Below are 21,025 nucleotides of genomic sequence, written 5' to 3'. Positions count from 1 at the left end.
CCTGTCTCTTCCAAACATGGAAATCCCGAGAGTATGGCATCACATTCCTATTCATGTTTCTTCTAAACGTCGGAATCATGGAAGTTACATTCTCATTTTTTCTCGAGATTTTTGCCACCCAAACTGAGCCGAAAGGACAACATACCAGCAATCAGACAACGCCAGTTCCATCTGTCCCAATGTCTATCTCATTCTCCCTAATAGTACTCCCTTCTTCTTTGAAAAGCGACAAATTTCTCACTTTCTTATCCCATATTAGTCCATCATTGTCCTTTCTTCCCATGTTGGACAACCAAACATCATGTGGCCCTAAAGTTAGCGGAAAGACCAATTTGTTAATTTTTTTTTGAAAAGGGACAAATTTGTCAATTATAGAATTTGGTTTTTTTTTTTTTAACGGATTTTTTTTGTTAATTCTTGAAATTGTTACAAGATCACAAGGACAAGGGATGCCAGTTCCATCTGTCCCAACGTCTATCTTATTCTCCTTAATAGTACTCCCTTCTTCTTTGAAAAGGGACAAGTTTGTCACTTTCTTATCCCAGATTAGTCTGTCATTGTTCCTTCTTCTCATGTCGGACAACCAAACATCATGTGGCCCTAAAGTTAGCGGGAAGACCAATTTGTTAATTTTTTTTTTTGAAAAGGGACAAATTTGTCAATTATAGAATTTGGGTTTTTTTTTTTTTTTTTGGAACGGATTTTTTATTATTAATTCTTGAAATTGTTACAAAGATCAAAAGAACAAGGGATGATGACATCAAATTCTAAGCAAAGCTAAGAACTATCATCTGCCCACCCAAGACCCAAAACCTAGGTTAGCAAGAAACCAACCCAAGATGCACCCAAAACCTAGGTTAGCAAGGAATTTCGGTTTCTTATGATGGCTCATATGATTTGTTAACATAATTAAAATATTATGCTACCATGTTTTCTAGGTTTCAATATTGTGTTTCCTGTTTAGGCTAGGTTGATATTTTGTTTTCTTGTTATGTGTACTTCCTTTATTGGTCTAGGTTTCTTGTTACCAAGTTGTGTAGACTAAATAAAGGCATGTTAGGGTTACAATAATACACATCAATGAAAACAAAGTTCTCGTCAATTCTCTTTTCTTAACATGGTATCAGTGCCATAAGGTCCAGGTCTTATGGGATACTCGCTTCCCGGCAGGTAGCCTAAGGCTCGCTGTTGTCCGTCGAGTACTCGAATTTCACCCCAAATCAATCTCTACCGTCATAGCTTCTCTCGCTCATGACTGTTTTTGGCTCTCTTAGTTTTCTCTAATAAAAGAAGTACGCATAACAAGAAAACACAAACATCAACCTAGCCTAAACAGGAAATATAGTATTGAAACTTCTAATATTATGTAACCACTATGATTGGGGTTAATGAGAAATTTGTCATTTTTCAATTTTTCATTCCTAAAGAATGTTAGGTCGGTGAAATGGAAAGTGATATATAGGCCACACAAATTATATAGCGGGCAAATGTTGGTACGGGACCACAACATTTATGAGTGAATGCACCATACACCAAATTTTCATTTATGCAAAGCATTGAATTTAATGACTTTGGGCTTCAGTCTAGTCGTCTACCTTCGATTAGAGTTCCCAGGGTGAGGTTGTGAGTTCGAGCCGCTGAAACAACGAAAATTTAACCCTTTTTTTGGAATATGGCAAATTTCAGAAATTTCATTTCGAAGCCACAAGGGTATAAGCGATTTCATTATATAATGCATGAATTAAATGAACCAAAATTATTGGACATCTAGATACGAGCACATACACACATTGCAAAGCTCAACTGTAACATATTGCAAAGCATGGCTGAAAATAAGTTCAGATATAGGGCCAGTCTAAAATATGGTAGTAAGGGGTCCCTAAAGAAAATTCAGTGCAAACCAAATGAAATCAACAACCCACCCACAAAGGGATGAGAAAGTTCCATAAAGGGAAAGAAAAAACCTCCACGTGGGAGGGAAAAAATAGATTAAAAAAAAAAAAAAAGAGTTGATAAAAAACTCCAGCCATCGTCAATGATGCCGGAAGCGTTGTGCCAAAATTAGTGTTATTCGTTGGAGCTAGGAAGAGCAAAAGCCAAGTCACCCTTACTGCACGACATCATCGATCATATCTAACCTCAATGGAGATGTGGAGTGGAGCCGAGGGAGAGAATGGAAGATGCAGGTGGATAGAAGGTGGGGATGGCCGGCGAGGGGGAGGTGAAGGAGGTAGAGGCGGCAACCCCCACCCCATGTTGGAAAAACCATACGAAAGAAAGTTAGAGGGGAAGTAAAGAAAGGCTAGAGAGATAAGAGAGGGAAAATGCTGTATGCCCGAAATAATATTTTTAATTGTGTAATTTTCTACAATCATTTAACTGTTTTTTGCCACAAAAAAAAAAAAGAAAGAAGAAAAGAATCGCAACAAAGCTGGAGCAAAACTAATGGGATTTGGGCTGCTGTAGGCCCCCAAAATTTATCAAAAGTTGAAAATCGGCCATCCTAAATAAGCCCATCAAACAAGAAGGGCCCTTCTGGGTCAGCCCAAGACTTGTACAATCTCTTTTTTTTTTTTTTTTTGGGGGGGGGGGGGGGATGGAAATGAAGGCCAATGACGTGTTTTGATAATTAACACCCGTCAAGGATACGCTGAGAACATTTATTAATACTAAAAATATCATTGACGGGTATTAATTATCAAAACACGTCTTGAGCTGTCATTTTTCCTTCTTTTTTTTTGAACATGTACAAGCTCTTTGAGCCTCTTTCTTTCATGCAACTAATTTGTTATTTATAGGCTATAGCTGTTTTCAGCCAGGGTCTTCCATATATAAACAAAATAAATAAAGATATAATAGAATCTTGTCCGTTCGAAGCACAGGGATGAAAAAATAAAATCAGTGAACTTTTTTTTTCTGTTGTCTTGTACATCAGTGATGTATGGCTCTTGGAATTTACTCAATTTTCTCGTAAAGTAATTTAGAAATGAAAATCGATCAAGTCCTTTCTGATATCCTAATTAGTTAATTTTTTTACAAAGCCCTTAAAGTAATACTCCCTCCGTCTCTAAATAATTGTCCTGCCCGCAAACCTAAGCCTTTTAAAAAGATGCATTTCTTTCATAAAAATAATTATTTTTTTATAACAAATTACTCCAATAGATATCAATAAGGTCTTTTAAGTTGTGAAGAAATTTAAGAATTTTAAACGAAAAATACAATTTATTAAATGCCTAAGTTTACAGATTGAACAGTTATTTAAAGACGAAAGAAATATATTAAACAAATTAAACGATTCTGATTGTTAGTGTGAGACCCGGAAATGGATCTAACGCAATCTGACTTACCCATGGCGTTCATGGTTGGGCTCATGACTTCAATGCGAAAATATAGAGGAAAACAAAAACAAAAATTCCTCTAGGTTTTCTGCAAGTACTCAAAGAATGTCCGACGAATAAGCTGCTTATTTTCCGTTAAAAAAGGGTGGAAGAGCAAGCTGATGAAAAAGGACCACGTGGGTGTCTCCCTGAAAGGCAAAGCCCATTCTGCACCATCAACACATTTCACACAATTCTGCAAGGACTTCACTGCCTACCAGTTCACTCTTTCCAGTTTGAGGCCCTAATCCAATCCTTAATTCAAGACCAACATGGCTTCAATGGCTTCCTCTTCAGTTTTCTCTGCACCTCTATATGGTTTCACCCAAACCAAACCAAGACCTACCCCAAATCCTTCATGGGTTTGTTCTTCTCCCGTGGCTTCCCTCTCTCCACTTACCAAATCCTCAATTGGGTCCTCTAAATCAGCGTTTTTCCAACATGGGTTGTCTCTTAAATCCTCAAATCTTTCTGGGTTTATGTTGAAACCACGATCTTTCACCGTTCATGCTAGAGCGGCCACGGAGAAGACAATTTATGATTACACAGTCAAGGTACATGTTTGTGACCCTAAGTGAAAGAAATCTAATTAGTTTCTCTGTGGATACTCTTTTAGTTTTTTTTTTTTGGTCAAGACGATAACAGATGATATTATAAACCGCAAACCAAATACGTCATGAGGAATCTCCATCCCTAGACAAAGAATCAAGAAGCCAAACAGGAAGGGATTCAGTCTAAAGACTACAATCCAACCCACCTAAACCTTTACTAGCCAAAGTATGCGCAACCGAATTAGAAGATCGGCGAGCAAACAAAAACATACAACTTTGAAAATCATTGCTCAAAATCTTAACATCATGGATGATAGAATTCATGCTTTGGCTAACTACTGTATGCCCATATATCATGTCAATGACTGCCTTAGAATCACTTTCCACCATGACTGCATTTAGTCCTAGTTGAAGCCCCACTTGGACTCCACGACGAACCGCCATGGCCTCTGCGAGTTCCGGGCTTCTACACCAAGACAGGCATCCAGATGCAGCAGCAATGAACATTCCATTCACATCTCTGATAACCACACCATATGCACCTTTCCCAGAAAACTTTGCCCATCTTCCATCCACATTAATTTTAACAAAACCAGTACTCGGCCGATGCCAAGCAACACTAGAATCCTCCTCCCTATTACCCCGAGTTTCTCCCACTGATCGGTTTGCTGCTAAGTATTCATCCAAGCAACCTGCTGCCCTAGAACTAACAACTTGAGGCAGCAAATTTTTTTGTTCAAACACAGCACCATTCCGATTTTTCCAAATATACCACATCCCAACTGCTATAAGAGAACAACGCCAGTCCTTATTCGAAACATTCTGCCAACGAGCCTCAAAAGCATCCCACAAATCAACAAATGAATTATAACTAGCACCAACCAAGCCCATATTAAAAGGGAACAAAGACCAGACCTGTTGCGCTAAAGGGCATGTGCAGAAAAGGTGCAGAATTGTTTCCACTACACTTCCAAATAAAGTGCAAAATCTTCTTCGGAATTTTGAGTTTCCACAGATGTCGCCATCGATTCTCTGAAAGGGCAGCAGAAGTAGAATTTTCGCCATCTCCACTTGCCGTCGAGCCTTGGTCACTAAGCTCCAATGCCGTCATGTAACCCGAGCGGACATTATAAGTTCCCGAAGAGGAGAAATGCCATACCAAAGAGTCGAGAGCATTTGTGCATGATACTGGAATGCTCAAGATGCATTGCGCCTGCTCACTATCAAACAGCCTCTGAACTTCCCTCACCTTCCAAGTTCTTGACACCAGATCAATGAGTTGATCCACTGTCTCTATACTATCATCAACTACCACCCTCCTAGCCATGAAATCTCCTGCTTTAGGAATCCAAGGATCATCATCCACCTGAACCGATGTACCATTCCCAATCACCCAACGCATCCCCGCTGCTAAAACTTTCCTCCCTTCCGAAATACTCCTCCAGACATATGATGGATTAGACCCCAAACCAGCTTCCAAAAAACTGCAGTTCTTAAAATATTTACTTTTAAGTACCCTAGCCATGAGACAATGGGGAGCCCTCATGATCCGCCACCCTTGGTTCGCAAGGAGAGCCAAATTGTATGCAGTAAGACTTCGAAACCCAAGTCCACCTTTGAATTTCTCTTTGCACTATCGACTCCACTTCATCCAATGAATTTTTCGTTCATTTCCAGTCTGACCCCACCAAAATCTAGCCATAGCTGCTTCAATCTGATGACACAATCCTTCCGGCAACTTGAAACAAGACATAGCATAAGTAGGAAGAACAAGCGCAACAGACATCAATAATACTTCCTTCCTAGCTAGCGTAATCAACCTCTCCTTCCAACCCGCCAATTTTTGCAATACTCTATCCTTGATATAGCCGAAAAGCTCAGTCTTTGACTTACCAATTTCAGCCGGAAGACCTAAATACTTGCCAAGGTCTGCCCGAACTGGAATAGATATGACATTACTGAGCTCCACCCTCGTCTCTTGTCTGGTATTCTTGCTAAAAAAGAGCGAGGATTTTTGATAGTTAATAAGCTACCCCGACGCTTTCTTATAATCTGTCAAAATGGAATCAATGGTCTGCACTTCCCTTCGGTTTGCTTTACAAAACACAATCGTATCATCCGCAAAAAGAAGATGGCTGATCGGAGGACTCCCACGACAAATTCTGATCCCATAAATCATTTTCCTGAGTTCCGCCTTCCGAAGCATCTCTGACAATCCTTCAGCACATAACAGGAACAAATACGGAGATAAAGGATCCCCTTGACGAAGTCCCTTTTGCGGTTGTACAAAACCGGAAGTTTGCCCATTAAGCAAAAGAGAGTAGCTCACTAACGATATACACCCCATAATCCAACCAATCCAGACTTTAGAGAACCCCATCTTATGCATAATGGCTTCCACAATACCCCACTCAACTCTATCATAAGCCTTGCTCATGTCCAATTTCATTGCAATAGATCGGTTACCCCCATATCTTTGGTTCTTCATGTAGTGCGGCGCTTCTTGAACAAGAATAATGCTATCTGAAATCATCCGCCCACCTACAAAAGCACTCTGACTGTTACTAATAATCTCCGGCAAGAAACGCTGAAGCCTATTAACCAAGACTTTAGCCAACACCTTATACACCGAATTACATAAGCTAATGGGACGCAATTGCCCCATATTCATAGGACACTGAACTTTGGGGATCATAACAATGTGTGTATGATTTATACTACGAAGAAGATGACCCGAATGGCAAAAGCTACGAACAGCATCCACAATGGTCGGTCCAACAACTTGCCAATATTTTTGAAAAAACCCCGCACCCACGCCATCCGGTCCCGGAGCCTTACCAGAAGGCATATCAAACATTGCACTCTTCACTTCATTATAAGAAATAGGTCGGACCAGAAACCTGTTCATCCTCGCTGAAACCTGTTGGTCCACACACCCCAGAACTGATTCCACATTATTCACCCCTTCCGAAGTAAAAATGTTCTGAAAATAGTCAATCAAAACCTCAGCTACTGCATTACTCCCATCTCTCCAAGCCCCAGAAGCATCCTCAAGACCAAGCAACCGATTCTGATTACGCCTTTGAACAGTTTGGGCATGGAAAAAATCAGTGTTTTTATCCCCAGCCTTCAACCAAGTCGTTCTAGCCTTGTCCCTCCAATAAATTTCCTCTTCTTGAACTGCTTTTTTAAGAAGCGATTCTGTATGATTGTACTCCTCGCCGTCAAAATCAGAACATTCAAAGAGGTGTTGTAACTTGGCTCCTAACACCTCCTTGTTGTGTCGGGAATTGCCATTATGGTGCCTCCTCCACTGTAAAAGACCCACACGGCAAGCCTTATTTTTCCCTTGTACCTGGTACCACTTGGACCCTTGAATTTGAGAGCCCCACGCCCTTTTAACAATACAACCACACTCCTCATTATCACCCCAACGACTTTAGTTATATACCCAATTTTGATGTTTTTCTTTTTGTTGTAATTGAGATTTTTTTTTTTGGATCAACATTTGTAATTGAGATTGATGTCTTCCTTTATTGCTTCATAAGTCCAGTCTCTTTGTGATTCTTGACTGATATGATGTATATGATGCCTTTTTATGGTTTGTTCTTTAGAGTATAAATTGCAATTTGTGGGGCTGGCTCGTTTGATGTAGCTGTGTATTTGTGTTGTTAAAAACTTGTGTGAATTGATGATTGTCCAGTTTGACGGAATAGAAGAAGGATAAAAAGAAAAAAGAGGGAGTATATGTTGCATAAAAAATGTAATTCTCTTTCCATTTGGCCCTCCTTTGACAGACTGTTATCGGGAAAAAATTGTTTAAATGCGGCATTTTGTGGGAAAATAAGGTTTTCAAACAATCTTTTTGGAAAACTTGTTGGGGCAACCTTCCAAATACCATGGAATCGTTTTTCTGGCATTAGAATGCAACATAAATAGGGCATGCAATTCTTATTATGCATCCGTTGTACAACCAATACCGTTTGTTATGCCTTACGACTAGTATGGTGGGACTTAATCCTCCAATAGGATTACGTATCCCCCTATTAGTCTGTCCAATCAAACATATCCTTAGCAAGTTGTGGACCGTTGAGAGAACACGTGTTTGTCCAATTCCCATGCTGATGTGTCTCTGAAATCTTATTGGGGTATCAACTGCTACATACAGAGGGCAGGCAATTCTTGTTAGGTGTTCTTGTTCAATCTGGGGCCTAATCTGATTTTGTAATTGTTCAGACAGTCTTGTCGTTTGTATTTGGAATACTATTATTTGATATCAAGTTGGATAGTTGACGAGCCTTGGAATTTGCTTCTCTTTGATTGTTGTTTAGATGATCAATCTTAGGCATCCAATTGTAAAATGAAAAAAACTTGTGGTGGTTTCGGGTGCAGGATATTGATCGGAATGATGTTTCTCTCGACAAATTTAAGGGAAAGGTTCTGTTGATTGTCAATGTTGCTTCAAAATGGTATTCTTTCCTCTATGATTATGCTGTTGTGTTTGTTACAAATAACTAATCTGAGATTATTCCCTGCTGTTTCATTTTTAGTATTGAGTTTGTATCTGTTAATGTTCTTTTAATACTCTTGAATTTGAGTTTTGTATGCCTCCGATCTAACTGAAGAATTTGGCCATGGATTCAGTGGTTTGACATCATCAAATTATTCTGAACTCTCTCACATTTATGAGAAGTACAAAACTCAAGGTGAGCTTTATTTTGTGACTTGTATAGCATTTTAATCTCATCATATTTTTGTTAAAGCCAGTTTCATGAGCAAACACTTAAAAAGTGTGAAGAATTTTTTTCCTCTTCTATTCGTCTACATTTACAAGTTACAACTGTAGTTGCTTCAACAGACCTGTATTATTTGACTCGAAGCCAAAATAGAAATCAGGTTGAATCCACATCCAAAAGGAACTCTATTTGAAGTAACTCAAATCAAACTCTAAAATCACCGTATTTGTGGCATTCTCGGAGCATGTGTTTACATTCACACTCCAACAATCCATTGAATATTTGAATTTGTTATATTTTTGCTTCCATCTGGATGCTCTTAGGCTTAACCGTCCACTTGTATACATTGAGATGCAATGCTGGTATATCTGAATACTCTAGATTTTGCAACGTTGTTGTACTTGTAATTTACTATGAGAATCCTATACTTCGCTTGCTAACATGCAGATGTAATTCCTTCCCCTCTAAAACTAAGCTTACAGTTTGGCGATGCTCAACAAAGTTTGGTAATGGAAAACAAGCTTAAACTTCTTAAAAATGCTGGTACCAAAGTGCATTTCTTAATACTTAATTATTACTCCCTCCGTCCCATAATATTTGTCCGGTCTGCAAAACGGAGACGTAAAAATAATACAATTTTTGTAAGAAAAGTTGGAAAAAAATTCAACAATTTACTAGATTTTGACGAGTTCTTCTAACTTATGAAAAATATTTGAATTTTTTCTTAAAAGAAATATATTATTTTAGAGTCCCCGTTTTGCGGACCGGACAAATATTATGGGACGGAGGGAGTACTAGCATAGTAATTGTATAGCTTCCTGGTAATCGATGTGTAATCATGTACAATTGCAGCCTAACAAATGACATAATTCCTGATTCCCTCCATGTTTCACTGATTCCCTCCATGTTTCACGCTTAGACTAAGTCAGTCTTGATGATTATTATTGTATTCAAAACTTCAATAAGTCATGCAAACAGCTTCTTATGATCTGTGGTTGGACCTATTTTACTGGTGGTAGCCTTTAGCCCTCCTGCTTTATCTATTTTCTTCACACCTGATCTTAACTGTTACTGTGAATTTTCCTTATGTACGGAAAAGCCAAAATACTCACTGCCTATTGAATTCTTACGACTCATCAAAGTCATTTGCATACTTGATGAGAAATGATATTTGCTCAGTTGGAATTGGGTCTTTGTCTCTATCCTGAGTTTCTTGGTGAATTTCACTAATTGGTGTGTTAGCAAGTTACATTGTTTGTTTATTTGGCAACAATAAATAAAGGGAAGAAGAGCTGGATGCACTAGACAAATCATGAGAGGTGAACTCAAATATAACCTTGTGGGTTAGGTTGTTAAAATACTTGAATAAGAGGTATTTCCTTTTTGTTTCTGTTTTCAGTTTTTTATTTCTATTGTTGTAGGTACTAGTCTAATGACTCTACTGATAGGTAACAATGTCTTCTAGTATGTTGCAGAGTTGGCATAGTCATGGTTGTCACCAACTAATTTGTCAGTGCTTTTTCATTGTTAATAATACAAATCATTTTGAAAATAAATGGACTTATCCCATCAACTTTCCAAGTTGAAAATGAAGAACTTGCGCACATCTGTGTGTGTGTGTGTGGAGAAGTGGTGAACATTTCTAGTATCCTAAAATACTGGGCTGACAAGAATATCATGTAAATCTATTTGTCCAATAATGTAGGCTGACAGGGCCTACATTCGGCCTACGTTGGCTACCTTTATTCTCTGTATCTAGGGCGCAAGCGTGTGTGAGAGATTGGGAAGCATATCTTGTATAATTAGTCAGAAATATGATGGGACTAGGAAAGATAATGGGCCCACAGAACGTTAAGGGATAGTTTGGTTCACTACCATTTTCATGCAAAGCAAGTGCTTCATTCAAAGGCGTTGTTGGGAGCAAGAAACTTTATTCGTTGTCTGAGTGGCGAAATTATTGCTGAAATGAGGTGATTGAAATTACTTTTACGTGGACAGAACCCATCCACCTTTTCTAATCGTGTTGCAGGATTTGAAATTCTGGCGTTCCCTTGCAATCAGTTTGGGGGGCAGGAGCCTGGATCTAATCCAGAGATTAAGCAGTTCGCTTGCACGAGGTTTAAAGCAGAATTCCCGATATTTGATAAGGTTAGTCAGACTGTCTTTCTCTTGGCGCAGTGCGTTGCAGATAGGGGTCGCTCTTAGCAAAATGCTTTGCTGAACAGGTTGATGTCAATGGACCAAGTACAGCTCCAATATACCAGTTTCTGAAATCAAGCGCTGGAGGATTCTTAGGTGATCTGATCAAGTGGAATTTTGAGAAGTTTCTGGTGGACAAAAATGGTAAAGTTGTCGAACGATACCCACCAACAACGTCACCTTTCCAAATTGAGGTATGCGTCTCTCTCTATTACTGTGAAGAATGTGGACTCTGTTTGACACTGCTTGGAGTATGGCCCTGTTTGGCATGAAATGTTTAGTGTATGGCCCTGTTTGGCATAAAGTGTTAAGTTTATGGCCCTTTTGGCATGAACTGTTAAGTGTTGGTCATAATGGAGCTTAATGTTTGAGGCGGTTGGATACTCGGTGGTTTATGGTAATCAAACAGCGGTAAAGTTAAAGATTAAGTCTTAATCAAGCTACCCAACGAAAATGTTTAAACACCATTCAAAGATATTGCAACATGCTTAACAAAGATGCTTTTTAACTTAGTTAAATTGTCTTTGCACATCATTGTGTAGATTAGGTAAATCTCTGGTTGGTAGTTGGTGTGCTGCTCAGGTACTGGCTACGGGCTGGAAGCTCTGTAGATAGTTATTTCCTTTATTTATTTGGAAATGAAAACTAAAAATGCATAGAACTTAACAAGGGATCCTGGATGCAATTTTCTTGTTCTCCTGATTACAAATCTGGTTTCTTTTTCTTAGGCTCCTCGCACATTGATCAGATTTTACGATAAAACTGGTTCCTTTTTCTAAGGCTCCTCGCAATGTAGTCAAAACTCGTATTTCCTTTCCTTTTTGGAAAGTGAACAATCTATGTGGAAAAACTATAGATACACGGGGTACTGCAGGGGCATTCACTTCCATTAGTCATAGCAAAACACGGAAGAAAAAATCGCCGTTTGCAAAGGCAGCTACAACTAACAACAAGAACCACGTAACACATTCAAGATCTGAAATAATTTTTTTCTCTGCTACTATCCAGAATATAAGCAGGGACATTCCAGTCGTTAAAAAGAGTCTTTGGTTCTAATGATGGCCTTTACAGTTTTATGGTAATCATATAAACTTACCGTTAGTATTGTCGTTTGATTGCAGAAGGACATCCAGAAACTTCTGGCAGCGTGAGCATTGAACTGCACAGAATATGTTTGTTCAACACCCAGACCTTGGCGCTATTGTTCTTGATCATTAGATAACATTGTAACTATCTTACATTTTCATTCTTGAGTTACAACATTTTGGTTTACTGGAAAAAAGTGATAAAAGCAACAAAACAATGGAGAGAGAGAATTGGCATCCTACTTTCGAAGAAGTATGTATTTGAGCTAAATTTTAGGTTGAAAAATTGTTCTTCTGGAAGTCAGTGACGCTTAAAGTTGCCTGCTTTTGTTCTTTTTTCCCATACTGCATCTTGTCTCCATGTTCTGTTATCAATGTTAATTCAGTTGATGTTGTAATGTGTGTTATATTTACTGGAAATCTCAAATTACTGAAGAGGGCTTCTTATGGAGACAAAGGGCTCTGAGTCCTGAGATTTTAGGCATAAATGAAGTTCGAGTTAGGGTTCCGTGTGAGAACTTTGCAGGTACAATGAAGGGGCGAGAGTGGAGCGTTGTAATTCTCATGCGCAACAATGGATTGTTCTTCCTGCCTCCCTGTGGATGCAGGCACATGATGAACTACATAAATTTTGTCTTTCGTGTGTGATTGTTTCATTTTCTTTACCATTCATGGTAGAACAATTTGTCTTCTTTTGCGTAACAGATGAAGTTTGGTCACCAGAGGATGTGAGTATGCATAATAATAATCTCTCTCTCTCTCTCTCCACATACATGCGTGCATCGTGCATCGTGCATGCCTGTATGTGCTACAGAATAGCGTTAGACAGTCTCATTTGATGGATGACTCAAGAAACATCTTGTGTCTTTCCCTGTTCGCTAGGCAAATAGAGTAGGATGGTCTCATGCTGTTGACAACTGATATTGTGCTGTTTCATCTTTTTCTTCATAGGCTATACCGCTATAGCTTGAACCTGTCTTGAATTGCCAGGATGCGGTGCAATCATGCGCATGTTATGTTGTTCTGTTGTATTAAGGCTGAAATAGGGAATGGAAAAAAAACCAGGGAATTGAGCCAAAACGCTCAGACTTTCATGAGTCGTTGAGTTGGTTCCTTTCTGATTCGAAAAATTCGCAACTAATAACATCCCTTTCAGTTTCTTGGCATTGCGTGTTGGGCTGGCTCTCATATCTCATGTCGGGAAGTTCCGGGTTGTGTGAGTTTATAAGGGACAACCTCTAGAGTCAGAAATAGCCTAAACATGATTTTCGCGCTCTCTTTTACTGACCTCTTATCACCTTTTCTTCTACTTCCGAGAGGCAACTGCCAGACAATCTTTTCTTTGCCACGAAATTGCAGTCATGATCAATCTTGTTTGTAGTGGAAAAACACTTCCCTTGGTACTTGCTTTCGATCTATCACTGTTTGCGCGAATTGCTGGAGCCAAAGCAGAAATTGAACGGGGCCAAATTGGAGCAATTCTTCAGGGAGGGGCCAAATTGGAGTACTTCATTCTTTAGAGAGGGGCCAAATTGGAGTAATTCTTTAATTAGGGAGGGGCCTCTTATTTAACACTTACAAACTATTATAAAATTTAGGTCCTGTTCCGCTAAGATTCTTACTTTTTAAGACCTGTTGTTACTTTTTTTTTTTTTCCTTAGCGCAACGGAGCCTTAGTTAATCAAGGGTTTGCAGATGGTGCACTTCGCACTGAAGAATAAATACAGTTCGGTTTAGTTATCGAAACAAATTAATTAGCACTTTTTCAGTTTTCCCCGTTGTTTTCTCACATTGCTCTTCTTGAATGGAAAGATATGGAAACTCATTTAATGCTTTTCGTGATCATATCAATAAGTGTTCTCACCGTACCAAAAAAGATTGTCCATTCTCTCTATCCTTGAATTGCCCCAGTAAATCTAGTGGATTATTTTGGTAAAAGTCAAAAATATCAAAATTTTGTCGTCGTGTAGGAATTTTTTTGAGACTTTGGTCTATGTTTTTATACTTTTCAAATTTTTCTCGTTGAGACGAAAACTATGTGTAAAAATTTGACCTGAAGCTTGTAAAGATAAAAAGAAAACACCTCAAAAACCTTGACAAAAAGCCCCACAAAGTCGAGACGTATTTAGACAAACTTTGTGGGGGCCACAGCCACACCTTAGACACCTCAGAAAACACCTCAAAAAACCTCGGCTATTTCAGCTTTGGATGATCCAGATTTAAATCTGAACCATCTAAAGCCGAAACAGGCGCGCGTGATTCACCTCCATAAACAATACCTCCGTAAACAACTATTCACGGAAAGCTCTGTTAAAAAGTTTTCCTCAATCTGCGTTTGTTTGTTCCTTAACAAAAAAAAGAAGGGATTTAGGAATGAGATACTCAAAACCCTAAATTTGACCGTTGGAAAACAAGATCTCCCATTCAATTCTGTATCCCAAACAAATCCAAATTCCACCCGGTTTAGAATCTTTGAGTTCTAACTACTTCTCACTTCTATTCAACTTAGGAATTACTAACTTTGATTCACACATCAGTGTCCTATATTTACGGAATTTTCTCAGAAATCACAGAATCAGAGTTCTTTCCTAATTCTTACTTGATTTGCCTTTTGATCAGAAAAATCATACGGCCAGTATTTGTTTTGTGTTTTTAAGATGAATCCCATATTAATCTTAATAAACAAAAAACAAGTTCCTTTAATTAAAGAAAACTTGGGCCGCAAGTAGTTCCTAATTTCGGAAAAGTTCACTCCCAAGTAGCCTCTGACCGATTATATACCAAGAATTCTCATTGTCACAGAACAAAAAAACCAAAAAAGGTTCTTCCCTTTACCATCCTCTGTTACTCGAACTGTTCTTGAAGTTCATAGTGCTGCTGTTGTCGAAGAAAGAAGGAGACGAAGAAAAAATGGAGGACGTCGAGTGGAGCGTTTATGATTCCGAGGTTAAGGAGTCCGGGTATGATTACTTCAAATTCAAAGAGGTATTGAAGCGATCAAAAGAGTATCTAGTTAAACTTAATACCGAAAAAGGATTGGAGATTATCAGAGAAGTGCTCAAGAACCCGAATTTCGATGACACGGATGTGTATTACCTCACCATGATTGAGATACAGGACCCATCGTACAAGCCGCCTTCTGTTGTGCCTAAGAAACCACCTCGCAGAATTCGATTCGTGATGAGTGGAAGGCAACCCACCAAACCCGTTCGGGAGGAAGAAGAGGTGGCAGGCAAGAAAGCTGAAATAACAGGTCGAAAAAGGCCACGGGGCAGCAGTGATTGGGAATTTGATGAGGAAGAAGAAAAGAAGAGGGCGAACAAGAAGAAGCTGAATAACTTGGTTCAAGAAAAGAAGAAGGTGAATAACGTTGTTTTACCGGAAATCGTACCAGACCTGCCTGCTGAATTCAAGGAAAGAATCCGAAATCTTGGGGGAACCGAGGCAACTTTGGTACTTCAAAAGGAACTCACCGCCACGGACATGAGCCCTGGCCACAGACGCCTGTCTCTCCCGCAGGGTAAACTCAAAGACAAGAAGTTTCTGGACAAGGTCTTTTTGGCCGCCAGGCGAGATGGGGAAAGCATTGCCAAGATGGCAGCGCGGCTTATCGCAGAGAACGGGAAGGAGCACGAGATAGATATAAGGCAATGGAACATGAGCCAAGGAATATATAATGTGGTGAAAGGTTGGAATGAAGTTGCGGACGAACACAAACTGTGTGCGAAATGGGTAGTGCAACTTTGGTCATTTAGAGTGGAGAGAAACCTCTGGTTTGCACTTGTTAAACTCTGGAAGGTAAAGGAAAATGATTGATGAGTTCTCCTGCTGTAAGTATTGGGAGAATCATAGGGAAAATCTTCGGCCTTTGGATTTTTGTCCAGTTCTTATTTAGCAGCACAAGGGGGTGTGTCCCCTTTCAGTGTTTTGGTAAATACTGCATATCCTTTTATGAACTTATGATCGTTTGTGAGACATTAACTTGTCATTTTGGAAATTGCAGTGGTTGGTTCATTCGAATTAATCACAACTTTTCTTGCAAAATTACTATTCCTTCATCTTTCAATGTGCTTGGTTGTGTTTTTCTCTTACTGGCGATTCTATTTATCTTCTCTTCCCTTTTGAAACCATATTTTTGATCAGCTGGTAGGTATGTAGTAGCTTGGTTTGTTGGTCCTTTTTTGTTTCTTTTTCAGGGTTATGCACAGTGGTAGTGTATGCAGCTTCTAGCACTTTTGGTGAAATGAATCAACTTACCTAAAAAATAGTAAATCGTTTTATAGGAGTTCTTGTCACAATTTTCTGGCATGCAATTGGCGTTGTGTTAGCTTTCATTTGAATTAATTTGGTTGTGCTTCTCTTACTGTCAAATCTTGTTGTGTTAGCGACATGAGAGATCCACTGCGAGCCACACGAGTGTTTTGTTCCTCATTTTGCCGTACATGAGAGATAAGAGCATTTTAATTTCTTTACCTTTTGACTGTCTAATTTTGTCCAAATAAGCATGATTCTACGAAACACTTGTTATTTTTTCGTAGATTTGTATCTCAGAATTTTTTAAATGAATGACTCTAAGTATTACGTTAAATAGTGGTGATCCCATTTCTATCCATGTGACAGAAAATCTTACTTCTTCCAAACTAGAAATTCATCGCGAGAGCCACATGATTGTACCCATTATTTATTTTTTAACAAGGCTCGCCATGTAGTTCATATGCGGGAAAAAAGTAATGGTGACATAGTCAAGTTGAAGTTCTTCAATAAAGCCAATGAAAATATTTTGGGGCCTGTTTGTATATTGAGGCTAATAGTAAAGATATGAATTCATAATACCACACTTTGGAGGATTTTATATCTTATACCTATCTGAAATTACATCTGTGATAAATGTTCAACGTGTTTTTTTTTTTAAATTTTTTGATACATCTGTGATACATGACAAAAGGAAAGGAACACGAGATAAATAGATAGAAGGTAGTGGAACATGAGAAAAGGAATATGTAATGTGGTGAAAGGGTGGAATAATGTAGTGAGCGAACACGGACTGAGCGAGGATTTGCTAGTGCAACTTTGGTCATTTAGAGTAGAGGAAACATTTGGTTTGCACTTGTTAAACTCTGGAAGGTAAACAAATGAGATTGATGAGTTCTCTTGTAATTATTGGGAGAATCATAGGAAAAAAAATTGCTAGTTTGTTGCAATAAGTATTCATTCCTTTACTTCAATGTGCTCGTCTGGGCTTCTCTTACTTTCGATTGATGGGTTGTAGTTTGCTGCTGCTTCTCCTCCTCCTTTGATTCAGTACTAATTGTAGACCTTGTCTCATAAAGTTACTTGAGCTTGTCCATAACACCAACAGCAAATAAACCTTTCAGCAGATCGAAATGCTAGTAACTATTGATGTTTCCGAAAAACTAAAGCTGGTCCATGACCAAAACTGTTGAACATTCTGCAGATACTAGTATTAGAGAACACTGTTTAACCATATGAGGAGAAAACATTAGGAGCGTACCAGAATCCATGCATTTTCTTTCTGATAAACAAATCATACTTTGATAAGTGAGAACGTCGGAAATAGCCAAATAGGTAAGGGTGTATTTATGAAGTATGGAGCCAATTCATCCAATACATGAAAACTAGAAACAAACAAGCATTCGCAACTAGATGGGGAGCTACCAAATTTAGATTTGAGGTGCAACTGAATACTCTAGCTCGCTAAAATTTCAAAGCCTCAATTTCAATATCCTCGATTAAAATATGTACCATGTACCGGAGCGAAACAAATGAAAATGCTACTGATAGCTTGTTGGAATTCCGCTAACGCACCCTCAAGGACAATCTCAGAACAATTTTTCCCTTTCGCAAATTGAATGGCCTCAAGGCCACCATACTTTTTGCCTCCAAATTAGTTCCAACTGCTGCAATTCTTCTCGATATGAACCCAATAAACTGACCAAAGTCATCTCTAAGACCACCACCCAGGGCCTATGCCAAAGCTGTCAACCTCTTTGAATTAGAACCTGGCTTGGTTAATGCCCAATGATTTTTTCACTGCTTGAACCTGTGGTTGGACAATGCTCGGGTTATGTTATTCTGTTGCATTAAGGCTAAAAACCAGGGAACTGAGCCAAAACGCTCACACTTTCCTGAGTCGTTGAGTTGGTTCCTTCCTGATTCGAAAAATTCGCAACTAATAACATCCCTTTCAGTTTCTTGGCATTGTGTGTTGGGCTGGCTCTCATATCTCATGTCGGGAAGTTCTGGGTTGTGTGAGTTTATAAGGGACAAGCTCTAGAGTCAGAAATAGCCTAAACGTGATTTTCGTGCTCTCTTTTACTGACCTCTTATCACCTTTTCTTCTACTTCCGAGAGGCAACTGCCAGACAATCTTTTCTTTGCCACGAAATTGCAGTCACGATCAATCTTGTTTGTATTGGAAAAACACTTCCCTTGGTGTTTGCTTTCGATCTATCACTGTTTGCGCTAATTGCTGGAGCCAAAGGAGAAATTGAACGGGGCCAAATTGGAGCAATTCTTGAGGGAGGGGCCAAATTGAACGCGGCCAAATTGGAGTAATTCTTTAATTAGGGAGGGGCTTCTTATATAACACTAACAAAGCATTATAAGATTTAGGCTCCCGTTCCGCTAAGATTTTTATTTCTTAAGTCCTTTTATTACTTCTTCTTTTTTAGCGCAACGGGGCCTTAGTTAATCAAGGGTTTGCAGATGGTGCACTTCGCACCGAAGAATAAATACCGTTCGGTTTAGTTATCGAAACAAATTAATTACTAGCACTTTAATTAAAGTGTGTACCATATACCCCTATTGTGTGGTTCATATTGTGCCACCTCATAAAAAATTACTTGTACGATCGGTCATTAATAACATTTTATTTCGTATCGTAATTTTTATACTAAAAATTCACAACTTTTCATCAATATGATTTGTAACTTTTTAGCAATAGATTCAAAACATTTTGGTGTGTTTCAACGAGGGTGCATACAATACACATTCAAATAAGATGTGTGTATTGTAGCACTTTCCATAAAACACCATAAACAAAAAGCCCTACAAAGTCGAGACCGATTCAGACAAACTTTATGGGGGCCACGGCCACACCTCAAAAATCTCGAATACACCTCAGAAAACACCTCAAAAACCTTACCTGTTTCGGCTTTGGACGATTCAGATTTAAATCCGGACCATCTAAAGCCGAAATGGACGCGCGCGATTCAACTCCGTAAACAACTATTCACGGAAAGCTCTGTTAAAAAGTTTTTCTCAATCTGCATTTGTTCGTTCCTTATTAACAAAAAAGAAGGGATCAGTAATGAGATCCTCATAACCCTAAATTTGACCGTTGGAAAACAAGATCTCCCATTCAATTCTGTGTCCCAAACAAATCCAAATTCCACCCGGTTTAGAAACTTTGAGTTCTAACTACTTCTCACTTCTATTCAACTTAGGAATTACTAACTTTGATTCACACATCAGTGTCCCAAATTTACGGGATTTTCTCAGAAATCATAGAATCAGAGTTCTTTCCTAATTCTTACTCGATTTGCCTTTTGATCAGAAAAATCATACGGCCAGTATTTGTTTTGTGTTTTTAAGATGAATCCCTTAATAATCTTAATAAACAAAAAACAAATTCCTTTAATTAAAGAAAACTTGGGCCGCAAGTAGTTCCTAATTTCGGAAAAGTTCACTCCCAAGTAGCCTCTGACCAATTATATACCAAGAATTCTCATTGTCACAGAACAAAAAAACCAAAAAAGGTTCTTCCCTTTACCATCCTCTGTTACTCGAACTACTGTTCTTGAAGTTCATAGTGCTGCTGTTGTCGAAGAAAGAAGGAGACGATGAAAAAATGGAGGACGTCGAGTGGAGCGTTTATGATTCCGAGGTTAAGGAGTCCGGGTATGATTACTTCAAATTCAAAGAGGTATTGAAGCGATCAAAAGAGTATCTAGTTAAACTTAATACCGAAAAAGGATTGGAGATTATCAGAGAAGTGCTCAAGAACCCGAATTTCGATGACACGGATGTGTATTACCTCACCATGATTGAGATACAGGACCCATCGTACAAGCCGCCTTCTGTCGTGCCTAAGAAACCACCTCGCAGAATTCGATTCGTGATGAGTGGAAGGCAACCCACCAAACCCGTTCGGGAGGAAGAAGAGGCGGCAGGCAAGAAAGCTGAAATAACAGGTCGAAAAAGGCCACGGGGCAGCAGTGATTGGGAATTTGATGAGGAAGAAGAAAAGAAGAGGGCGAACAAGAAGAAGGTGAATAACTTGGTTCAAAAAAAGAAGAAGGTGAATAACGTTGTTTTACCGGAAATCGTACCAGACCTGCCTGCTGAATTCAAGGAAAGAATCCGAAATCTTGGGGGAACCGAGGCAACTTTGGTACTTCAAAAGGAACTCACCGCCACGGACATGAGCCCTGGCCACAGACGCCTGTCTCTCCCGCAGGGTAAACTCAAAGACAAGAAGTTTCTGGACAAGGCCTTTTTGGCCGCCAGGCGAGATGGGGAAAGCATTGCCAAGATGGCAGCGCGGCTTATCGCAGAGAACGGGAAGGAGCACGAGATAGATATAAGGCAATGGAACATGAGCCAAGGAATATATAATGTGGTGAAAGGTTGGAATGAAGTTGCGGACGAACACAAACTGTGTGCGAAATGGGTAGTGCAACTTTGGTCATTTAGAGTGGAGAGAAACCTCTGGTTTGCACTTGTTAAACTCTGGAAGGTAAAGGAAAAAGATTGATGAGTTCTCCTGCTGTAAGTATTGGGAGAATCATAGGGAAAATCTTCGGCCTTTGGATTTTTGTCCAGTTCTTATTTAGCAGCACAAGGGGGTGTGTCCCCTTTCAGTGTTTTGGTAAATACTGCATATCATTTTATGAACTTATGATCGTTTGTGAGACATTAACTTGTCACTTTGGAAATTGCAGTGGTTGGTTCATTCGAATTTCTACTTTTCTTGCAAAATAACTATTCCTTCATCTTTCAATGTGCTTGGTTGTGTTTTTCTCTTACTGTCGATTCTATTTATTTTCTCTTCCCTT

At 39.1% G+C, this 21,025-nt stretch overlaps 1 protein-coding gene and 1 long non-coding RNA gene across 2 annotated transcripts; one reads left to right on the top strand and one right to left on the bottom strand.

The window, feature by feature from the left end:
- Positions 1–3,318: 3,318 nt before the first annotated feature.
- Positions 3,319–12,291, top strand: LOC131317805 (putative glutathione peroxidase 7, chloroplastic). Its single transcript, XM_058347455.1, has 6 exons — positions 3,319–3,931; positions 8,321–8,397; positions 8,573–8,634; positions 10,694–10,812; positions 10,890–11,057; positions 11,985–12,291. The coding sequence occupies exons 1-6, from the start codon at positions 3,650–3,652 to the stop codon at positions 12,012–12,014; spliced, it is 738 nt and encodes a 245-aa protein (XP_058203438.1). The 5' UTR covers positions 3,319–3,649; the 3' UTR covers positions 12,015–12,291.
- Positions 12,062–12,586, bottom strand: LOC131317808 (uncharacterized). The gene is made up of 2 exons (XR_009197411.1): positions 12,479–12,586; positions 12,062–12,417 (listed from the first exon to the last, which is right to left on the bottom strand). It is a non-coding gene; the product is annotated as an uncharacterized LOC131317808 (long non-coding RNA).
- Between the last annotated feature and the right edge of the window lie 8,439 nt (positions 12,587–21,025).

Source organism: Rhododendron vialii, chromosome 2a (genome assembly GCF_030253575.1).
Source record: "Rhododendron vialii isolate Sample 1 chromosome 2a, ASM3025357v1".
Lineage (NCBI taxonomy): Eukaryota > Viridiplantae > Streptophyta > Magnoliopsida > Ericales > Ericaceae > Rhododendron > Rhododendron vialii.
This window is presented reverse-complemented; position numbering and strand designations above follow the sequence as displayed.

Bases quoted from the DNA above. Each gene is read 5' to 3' on its own strand.
- LOC131317805 (XM_058347455.1), top strand. From the start codon at position 3,650: ATGGCTTCAATGGCTTCCTCTTCAGTTTTCTCTGCACCTCTATATGGT. The intron at 3,932-8,320 runs GTACATGTTTGT...TTTCGGGTGCAG, and splicing joins TTTATGATTACACAGTCAAG to GATATTGATCGGAATGATGT. The intron at 8,635-10,693 runs GTGAGCTTTATT...ATCGTGTTGCAG, and splicing joins TGAGAAGTACAAAACTCAAG to GATTTGAAATTCTGGCGTTC.